Raw genomic sequence first — 10,596 nt, 5'->3', positions numbered from 1 at the left:
ATAAAAGACATCACAAAGTGCATTTTGCATGATAGGTCCCCTTTAAACCACGGAGGGGCTTTAGGGATTAACCACATTCCAAGCATTTCAGTTTAAAACAGCACCGTTTCACCAAGGTCTAATTATTTTACCCACACTAATGTTGAGTAAGTAGGCCAATGAGGGTATTGTCAGGATTCTTATGATGTGTCACGTTTGTAGTTTTGTATGTCTGGTTATGGGTGTTTTTCTCCTTGTATATTGTCTGGTCCCTCTCCCTGTGTTTTTCCTCCCTGTCGTTAGTTTCCCTGGTGTGTCTAATTGTCTGATTGTGTTCACCTGTTGCCCTTGTGTTTCTCCTCCCCTGCCCGGCTGTTTACCCCTCCCTGTATTTAGTCTTGTCTCTTCCTGTGTTCAGTGTTGGTTCGTCTTTTGTTGGTGACTGAGTTCACCGGGGAGTGTTCCGTTTGTCCTAGTTTTATTCTTATCCTTGAAATAAATAAACCAACCAAGGATGGGCCCAGCAGATCCATTTGAGCAGGAATTATTGGATTTTTCCTTTTCTTTGGCCCCAGATCGATGGAGGGGAGCGTCCGGCAGCGAGAGGCTGCTCTGGCAGAGGCGCGCCAGATGGCTACGGAAAAACCAGGCTTGGTGAAATTCTTACCTGGTTGGATTTTGAATTTCCTCTCAGTGTGTGATTCCCAGCCTGATAGCCCCAGGCATGCTAGCTCCCTGCCTCCCAATTCCCAACCTGACACCATATGCCTCGGTGTGTTCCGTCTGGAGTCAACCCTTGCTTCTTCCCCAGTTCATGCTCCTGTCCAGGAGCCGTTCTCTGGAACTCGTCTGGCTTTTGGAGGTCCACGGAGCCTCCAAAAGGCTCCTAAGAGAGGGAGTCGAAAGTCCAGGCTAGCAGCCCGAGCCCCAAGAGCCATGGTTCCGGCCCCAGTTCTGGCCCCGGCAGCCATGGTTCCGGCTCCAGTGCTGGCCCCAGCAGCCATGGTTCCGGCCCCAGTTCTGGCCCCAGCAGCCATGATTCCAGCCCCGGTTCTGGTCCCAGCAGCCATGGTTCCAAACCCAGTTCTGGCCCCAGCAGCCATGGTTCCAGCCCCGGTTCTGGTCCCAGCGGCCATGGTTCCGGCCCTGGTTCCAGCCCTAGCAGCCATAGTCCCCTCTCCAGTCCCTCCTCTGGTCCCTTCCCGAGTCCCTTCCCTAGTCCCTTCTCTTGTTCCTCCTTTAGTCCCTTCCCAAGTCCCTTCTCTAGTCCCTACTCAATTCCCTTCTCAAGTCCCTTCTCAAGTCCCTCCTCTAGTTACTTCCCTAGTCCCTTCTCTAGTCCCTTCTCGAGTCCCTTCTCCAGTCCCTCCTCTAGTCACTTCAATAGTCCCTACTCTAGTCCCTTCTCAAGTCCCTTCCCAAGTCCCTTCTCTAGTCCCTTATCTAGTCCCTTCTCTAGTCCCTTCTCAAGTCCCTACTCTAGTCCCCTCTCCAGTTTCCTCTCAAGTCCCCTCTCCAGTCACCTCTCGAGTTCCCTCTCGAGTCCACTCTCCAGTTTCCTCTCAAGTCACCTCTCAAGTCTCCTCTCGAGTTCCCTCTCAAGTTCCCTCTCAAGTCACCTCTCGAGTCCCCTCTCGAGTCACCTCTCGAGTCCCTTTTCTAGTCACCTCTCGAGTTCCCTCTCGAGTCCTCTCTCTCGAGCCCCCTCTCGAGTCCCCTCTCGAGTTCCCTCTCAAGTCCCTACTCAAGTCCCTACTGAAGTGCTGTTGGAAGTTCCGCTGGGGGTCCTGCCAACTCCATGTCCTGTCCCGTTGGGGGTCCCGCCGACAACTCTTCCGCTGGGGGTCCTGCCAACTCCGTGTCCTGACCCGTTGGGGGTCCCGCCGACTACTCTTCTGCCGGGGCTCCTGCCAATCCCATGTCTTGTTCCGTTGGAGGTCCCGCCGCCACCTGTCTCGCCGGGGGTCTTGCCAACTCCTGGTCCCCTTCCGTGGGGGATCCTGTCGAAGCCTGTCCCACCGGCTCCGGTTCCTGTTCGGAGCTGTCCGGTCTTTGCCCTCGAGCCCGGCCCCCTGAGTGCCGCGGTGTTCGCCCTCGGGCCCAGCCCCCTGACTCTTCCTGCCGCTGCCTTCGCCCTCATGCTCGGCCCCCTGAGTTCGCCCGCTGTGGCCTTCGCCCCACCTTGGACTCTTGCCCCCGGGCCGTCCGCCCGAGTCCCCCTTCTCGGCTTCTGCCTTGCCCCCGGGCCGTCCGCCCGAGATCCCTTCCGGGTCCTCCGCTGTGCTCTTGGGCTGTCAGCACAAAACCCGTCCTCCGGACCCCCTCCACCCACCCTGCTAGAGGTTTTGGACTTTTGTGTTTTGTTTTTTTTAGGGACGTCTGGAATCCGACCCTTGAGGGGGGGGTTCTGTCAGGATTCTTATGATATGTCACGTTTGCTAGAGGTTTTGTATGTCTGGTTATGGGTGTTTTCCTCCTTGTATATTGTCTGGTCCTTCTTCCTGTGTTTTTCCTCCCTGTCGTTAGTTTCCCTGGTGTGTCTGATTGTGTTCACCTGTCGCCCTTGTGTTTCTCCTCCCCTGCCCGGCTGTTTCTCGTCTTGTGATTACCCCTCCCTGTATTTAGTCTTGTCTCTTCCTGTGTTCAGTGTTGGTTCGTCTTTTGTTGGTGACTGAGTTCACCGGTGAGTGTTCTGTTTTGTCCGAGTTATTTTCATTATCCTTGAAATAAATGTTAATCAGAGTTATCTGCATTTGGGTCCTGCTTCCTTCACTCAACCGTAACAGGTATTAGGGACATCATGTGACACCGCCTTCTTATATTCTAGGTGTTAGGCCCAGAGGTTGATACTCTTGGCCAGAGTAGAGACAAACACAGGAAGGGGTCAAAAAAGCAAAACCCCATCTCACTTAATGTGCAGTGACGTCAGCACGAGAGCCACAGCGAAAATGTGGCACACATATGACACATCCACAGACCAATACACGAGTGCATGTGCACACACACATCAAACGACAAATCAAATTAGTGTGTCCATACTGCCCTAGCCTAACCGCTCTATAACTGGTCACAGTTACACAAGAGGGCGATTAATATGAACTCTATTTTTTCTCTGTATGCTAGGAATGAAGTGTAATAATGAACCCCCCAGGAGACGCAGACACTGATGGCTCACCATCTAATTGCACTGCTTTTTTCATCAACGCAGTACACGACCTCTTCCTGTATGAAACCCACGCGCCCGTTCCCCGCCACCGCCACACCAGAGATTGTCTTTTCCCATCTCCCTCTGTTTCCTGCTCCACTTTCATCTGTCTTCTTCTTTCCATTTTTCAGTCCCAATTTGTCTGTAGAGTTGTCTTCCTTCTTCCTCTTATCTTGCTTTTTTTCCTCGTCTATGTCTGTGTTTGTCTCCCTGCTGCTGCTCTGAACCCTCCTCCCTTCTCTCACTGGTTCTGTGTTTAGTCGATGTGCCCCTGGTCAGTGGTGGCCTGGCTGGGAGACAACAGAAGTGACTTTGAGACCGGGGGATGACATTCTTGTTGTCACTGACACACAGAGCTACTCAGATGAGCCTTCAACTGCATACTTGCAGAGTAGACGGAGGGGAGAGAGAGGCAAACATCAAATAAGAAAATAATAATAAAGGAGGGAAAACAACATTTGGCAACAAAATGCAGACATCTGCTACTACGAATAGCATCACACTGGGTTTCACAGATCCCAATACCTATTTCAATAAATGGCTAAGGGTGACCTCAAAAAGAAGATTCTCTGTAACGTGCAAATCACAAACAGGCTGATTATAAAATGCAACCCTAGTAACCTGTAATTGTATGTACCTCTATTTTGCCTGTTGTGCCGTTTGGTTTGTTTGTGGTGCGTTCAGCGGCGTCAGGCTCAAGGCCTCCACTGCAATCAGTCTCCTCTCTCTCAGCGATGGAGACCAGAGGGGATCCATGGGATTGTTTCCCCTGAGCGCTCTTCCTGGCCTCTCTGTTACACAAAGATATAGTCATGCTCTATGTGGACATGGGTCATTTCATGATCATGACATACACACATCTCATGGTAACACATTTAGAAGTATTATACACCATATCTTTTACAAATGAGTTATGCATGTCTCTTTATATGCATCAAACGAAACCATAACAGCATTATACCGTAACTGCTGTATTCTGTGATTAATACTTTTTAAAATCTCTTTCAGTGAGTTTAGTAATAGTAAACTGGGAACAAAGCAATCCTAATGTGCAATTGTTAATGCAAGAATGTTTAATAAAATAAACTGCACATATCATTAGATTTTTTCAAATGCTAACTGTATGTCATTCCTGCAGGGAGAACTGTGGGCAGAGGTACAGTAGATCATAAATAAAACTAATATGATCATGATAATAGGTATTTCTTCCCCAGGTATTGGCAGTTTTGTTGCTTTCCTTCCTCTGCATTGAGCTCAGAAAAGGGTTAGCTAAGGACAAGTAATACAATTCAGTTAAACGAGCAGAAGTACATGAAGAAAGAAAAGACTCATCTAGTTTAATTTCTAAGTTTTAGATGATTTAAGTGTACGCACAGCTCCAGGATCGGGCCAGCGCTGCTCTTGACACTGTAGGAGAGAAAAGGGCTGGCCACCTCAATGAACTGCTCTGGTTTGGACAAAGAAAGCTCTGTAAAAAGAGAGAAGAAAAAAAGAGCTCTCACATCATGCCAGCATGCTTTTTCACACTCCTGACTACCTTTTCGCTCCACTCAGATCAGCTGATGTCAGATATGCCCGAGCCAGCAGCTATTTTCATTACAGAAATATTTTAGCTATCCTCCTTCTTTTCTCATTTCAACATGTGGTGCAGAATGCCCTCTGTACTGCAGGTTCTAAATATCCTGCATTAGCACTCGCTCTCCTTTCTAGTCGTTTTTATTTATGACCTTCACCTACACTCTATCACACAATTTGTACTTTTCTATGTCTTAGATATCCTCCTCTGCATCCTCCTCCTGTTTTCCCCCTTCCAACCTTTTTTCAAACTTAATTTGAACATTTCCTTCCTCTTTCTCTGTTTCTCTCTTACTCCGTGGTTCATCCGTGACATTGATCTCCTTCGGCGGGCGGATGAGTTTCCATTGTGGTACAGGTGGAGGTTTGGGTGGTGCCTCAAGCTGGCAAGCCCGGGTTCTGGTCAACAAGACGATGTGGCTGCACAGCAAGGAGAGACCATACTGACGAAGGCACTCTGAGGAATTAGCCTGTCAGAATCAGAATCAGAAACAGGTTTATTGCCAGGTAGGTTCGCACATACTAGGGATTTGACTTGATGTCATGGTGCATACATAAAATACAAAAAACAAGAAATCTAATATAAAACACAAAATATTTTACACCGTAATAAAATAAAATACAGTTAAATAGTAATAAAAAATGTGTGTCCACACATAGACAAAAGCACAGATATAAATACACATGCAGTAACAACCCATCAATATGTGAAAATTGCAGTTTTAAAAGATACTCGGTAATATTAATAATTACTATCTATTACTATACTATACCAGTAACCAACTCTACATGTTAATCACGTCAAACTGTTCAAAGGGGATTTTGACCCAAGATCAGAGAGTGGAGGTGATGCAACACCTCTCACAAAAGGAAATCCTGTCCACCAATTAGCCTTAGCATGGGTATAAATAATAAAACAAGTGAAGCCTGTTGAGGGGAAGCATCCAAATAGAACAAACCATGCCCCCCGGTAACAAGCCCTGTTATGTTTCATCTCCACCGCCCACTTTTACTTTAGGGCTTCAGAACATTTTTCACATTACTATGCTACATAACAGAGGTATGATGGCATAATAGGGCCAATGCTAAAAAAGATATTACAGCAAGAGAGAGTTGGATCAACCTCACACACCACCGACGCCCCTGCTTGCCGTGCATTATGCCTGCAGTGGATGATCTAATAAAATTATACTTTGCAATCGGATTTAGCAATAAGAAATAACTCGTGATTTTAGTCCAGAAACAGCTTAAGCTTCCGGAATTTGCAAACTCAATGCTGTGTAATAAGCCTATATAATGCATGCAATGGACAGCCATGTTCCATACTGCTACACCTCCTCGCGCACACGTGCAGAGGTGACTTAGAAGTACTGAAATGTATCTTTATCTCTCAAATGTCGTGTAAAATCATTAACATGTGGGAGTTAATTAGATCAAATTTGGCCATTTAAAAATTGTCTTTATATTTACTTGTATCTATATGTGCAAGATAACAATTTCTTCACGCAAATGTGTCTCGTTTCAGTGTGACAGAAGTAAATAAATCTGTATGAAATGATCAGGTGTATGCATAGCAGCGGAGAGCAGGGATAGAGAAAATACATACCATTTGTCCAAACCCAAAGGAATTATGATGTGGCTGTAAAGGGTAGTAGCTGGCACACACCACTACCTCAGGGGTACCTGAGAAAGTCACAAAGAAACTGACATAAGTAAACCCCACATGCAAACTCACAGAAACACAAGTAAACACAGACAGTCCAATATGGATACAAAATATATATACACTCTGTGACTGACATTTTACACCTTGCAATGTATCAGTTCGCAGTGCAATTTACTACAACTTAAATGATGGATTGACTTAGATTAAATGCAACGATACAGTGAAACTAAGTGCCATCTAAAAGTAAACCTAATAAAGACGATAGAAAGTGTAATGTAATGTGTAGCCCTGGAGATCTGAAAGCACTATTGGCCTCCACAGGTATAAATAAGGCAACAAGAGAGTATGTAGGTTAGCTATGGATGGCCCTGCTCCTATGGGGCATCTTAGAGTATGTGGAGCACATGAGCCATGAAACATGGAAAATCAATTTGAAGGACCGTAGAGAAGAGAGCACGGCTGGACTAATATAAAGGCTGCGCATTAAGTATTGAACAGAGAAGTGCTTCTTATGCTGCATAGTGATTTATGCATTTCAATGTAGAGTATGTACTTCGATGGAATACAACAGTGGGCACAAAAACAGTGAGACGGAGAGAGAACGTGTTTTGGTCTTTGCATGCATGTATATGAGAAGCACCTTTTTCTAGAGGAGAAATGTTTTTAAGTAATGCATTTTGTGAATACCTGTCATTGTGTTAGTAACACTTCCTGTATTCCTGCACATCAGCAGAATTAAAGGAGAGACAGAGGAACAAACTGCAGGCGAACAGGGCAGGTGGTAAAATACGAGTGCAAGAGAGGGAAGAGTGGAAAAGCAATTCCTGTCCAATCATGTTGATTTAAATACTTTAAATGTTTAGTTTTTCAGTACATATGATTCTTTAAATGAATTGTTAAACCTAAATAAAGCCTAAACTTTTTAGAATGCGTTTCCACTGCACTACTTCTTAATGTCTTTCATTTTGTTTTGAAAGGTGCTATATAAATAAACGTGCCGTGCCTTGCCTAAACTCTATCTCTCTAAGTTAATGACCTGAAACATCTTCAAGCCACACACTGTTTTCTGAGGACATTCATCACATACCCACCTTTAACTTGGGAGGCTCTTCTGCCCTGCGGGAACACCAAATAATTCACCCTGCCACTGCTCCCTCTGCTGGGTTATTTATAGTCCACCATACACATATTAACCCTCCCTGCGCTCCATAATACATGAGCTTTAGAAAACAGGAAGTGATGCTTGAAACAACGGGAAAGAGGTAGCAGAGCACTGGCTCACAATTCAAGGTGTTTTGTAATATGTGTGTGAGCGACCTTCAGCCGGGAGTGTATTTCAAGTCTCACAGCAAAACATTAAACAAATATGAATGTTGCAAAGATATACGACGTATTTCTGGAATAATAGAATGGTATCATTGATAGGATTGAGTTTCTGTAGGACAATGAAATATTCATTGTCACGCTCCATAGCAGTTGAATTATGGATGCAGAGGGAGGAAAATTGAGATTTACACACACAGTGCATTTACAAACTGTACATATATACAAATACTGCATACAGTATAGCGCAGCACATATAGTAGACCATCGATATCATTTTTCAAACAGCCCACTGATGGAGTAATAAGCTGTATTTAAGTATTATGTGCATTCCAATGCTCTCAATCTAATGGGTGATTGATTTAATTGACTCACTCAATTATTGTGGAAGCAGAGTGTGTAATAGAGATGTATGTTTCCGGGTCTGCATGTTTGCATAATTGCATGCCTTTCTGTGTTTGTGTGCTTTTGTGTGTGCTTTTGTGTGTGTGTGTGCTTTTGTGTGTGCGTGTGCTTTTGTGTGCGTCACAGTTCAGTCCTTTACTTTTCTCCTGCTCTGTGGGATCATTCTTGCAGTCATTAAAGCTGGAATCTTTCCCTGCAGCTGATTCTGCAGTCTGAGGCTTCGTCCCCAGCAAACTCTCATCCGGTAATGTAAATATCGGAAGAGTTTCTTGTAAGAAATCCCAGGTTTTTCCCAGGTTTACGGACCTGAAAGGAGGTAAAATAAAATAGGATTAGGAAATAGGCGACAGTATTATAGTATTGGGTTGAAAACACCTGCATTTTTAAGATGGATTTGATTTACAAAATGTTTTGAGCAAGCTCTCAACACTATGACTTCTGCTTTAACAGATGAAGTCTACCATTTCTTCACACTGTCTTAGCACTGAGACTACTGCAGTTTCTGTTCCCGTTACTGTGTACATCCCCCTATTTGCAATACAATGGGCTGCAGTTCTTACATCATTAAATCTCCCCGACATTCTTTAGAATACATTTAGCTTCGGCAGGCAAGGAAAGTTTATTTGTACAGCACATTTCATCCACAAAGGCAATGCAAAATGCTTTACATAATGCTTTTAAAGCATGAAGACCTTCAAATGCAAATCAAAACAGAGACCTAAATGAAACACAACCTCACTGACAAAACCTAACATATTGAAGAAACCAGTGAAGAATGACATTGAAACAGGTTCCTAGACTCCTTACAATGCCAGATGTATGGGTCATCTCAGTACACTTGCTGAAAGCATGGTAAAGCAAGTTAGTGTACCAGAATCAGTGAACACTATTGTTATGTGTTGTAACAGGACTGGGCAGATAAAGAGAAAAGTGGTAGTGTAGCAATCACGACAGAGGCAGTGTTCAAGTCCAAAAAATAGGCTTTATTGCTGTTAAACTCAAAAATACCTTTAACTATACAAAGGCTAATGTAGCCGGGCCGCTAACCGACTTACCAGCTTACAAAATGTTTCCTCACGCTGGGAGTCTCCTGCTGCCTCCATTTGCCACACACAACTGAGCAACTCTGTGTGCTTTGTCTCCCTTGAGGGAGTGATTAGCACCAGGTGTGAGGTATCCACACCTGTTCCCAATACTGTTAATTGGAAGCGGGTGGAGCCACCTATTGGGAATGTAGGTGCCTCCCACTACTCTGCCTCTCAGTTTCTTTACAGTGTGATAAGCAACTCAAAGGTATAGTATGAGCTCATGTTATTTTCTTTGAAGAACATCACTGTGGTGTTAGCCACAGGGCATCTCTACGGGACAGGGCATCTGCATTCCCATGCTTGGCTCCGGCTCTGTGGATGATAGAGAAGTTAAACTCCTGCACAAACCACCTTCCTACTTTAGCGTTTGTGTCTTTTTTATTTGCCATCCAGATCAGTGGGGCATGATCAGTTACCAGAGTGAAGTGATGTCCCAAGAGGTAATACCGGAGGCGCTCAAACGCCCATTTTATTGCTAGGCCTTCTTTCTCCACAGTAGCATACCCTTGTTCCTGTGTGTTCAGCTTCCGGCTGATGTACATGATGGGATCCGTCTGCACAATCATCCCCCGGCTGAAGTCTGGGGTCACCAACACCGGCCGTGCGCAGAGAGCCCTCTTAAGTCCCTCAAAGGCGTGTTCAGCCTCTCCTGTCCACTTGACCATTAGCGGCTGTGAGTCTCTGGTCAAGTCTGTAAGGGGAGAGGCTACTGTGGAGAAGTTTGGGATGAAACGGCAATAGTAGGATGTCAGACCCAAGAAGGTTTTCACCTGTTTCTTTGTTGACGGCCGTGGCCAGTCCTGGATCGCCTGAACCTTCCTTTCTTGTGGTCTAACGTTGCCCCGCCCAATGGTGAAGCCCAGGTATTCGGCTTCCTCCAGTCCAAGCTTGCATTTTCTTGGATTGGCTGTCAAGCCCGCCCTGCGGAGAGATTCCAGCACTGCTGCAAACCTTATGAGATGGCTATCCCATGAGTCACTGTGGATAACAACGTCATCCAAATAGGCAGCTGCATACTCACGATGTGGCCTCAGAACCTTGTCCATCAGTCTCTGGAACGTGGCTGGTGCTCCATGAAGCCCGAAGGGATGCACAGTATACTGGTACAGCCCTGCCGTCTTCTCTCTTGAGGCTGCTTCAAGTGGGCCCTGCCAATACCCTTTCGTCAAGTCCAGAGTGCTGATATACCTGGCTTCCCCAAGCCGATCAATTAGCTCATCTATCCTGGGCATAGGATACGCATCAAACTTGGAAATTTCATTCAATTTTCTGAAATCATTACAGAACCTGTTGGTTTTGTCTGGCTTAGGAACCAGAACGACAGGGCTGGTCCACTCACTGTGAGATTCTTCAAT

The 10,596-nt window shown here is 45.5% G+C and overlaps 1 protein-coding gene across 1 annotated transcript in view; it reads right to left on the bottom strand.

Annotated features, from left to right (window-relative positions):
• The window catches only part of adgb (androglobin), a 31,809-nt gene extending 23,343 nt beyond the window's left edge, over positions 1–8,466 (bottom strand). The window contains exons 1-5 of the mRNA XM_010771767.1: positions 8,293–8,466; positions 6,366–6,442; positions 5,055–5,229; positions 4,559–4,652; positions 3,822–3,975 (exon numbers count right to left, since the gene is read on the bottom strand). Coding sequence (XP_010770069.1) covers positions 3,822–3,975; positions 4,559–4,652; positions 5,055–5,229; positions 6,366–6,368 — 426 coding nt within the window. The 5' untranslated portion in view covers positions 6,369–6,442; positions 8,293–8,466. The remainder of the gene's footprint in view (positions 1–3,821; positions 3,976–4,558; positions 4,653–5,054; positions 5,230–6,365; positions 6,443–8,292) is intronic.
• Between the last annotated feature and the right edge of the window lie 2,130 nt (positions 8,467–10,596).

Source organism: Notothenia coriiceps, unplaced genomic scaffold, assembly GCF_000735185.1.
Source record: "Notothenia coriiceps isolate Sejong01 unplaced genomic scaffold, NC01 NC01_scaffold00010541, whole genome shotgun sequence".
NCBI classification, from domain to species: domain Eukaryota; kingdom Metazoa; phylum Chordata; class Actinopteri; order Perciformes; family Nototheniidae; genus Notothenia; species Notothenia coriiceps.
This window is presented reverse-complemented; position numbering and strand designations above follow the sequence as displayed.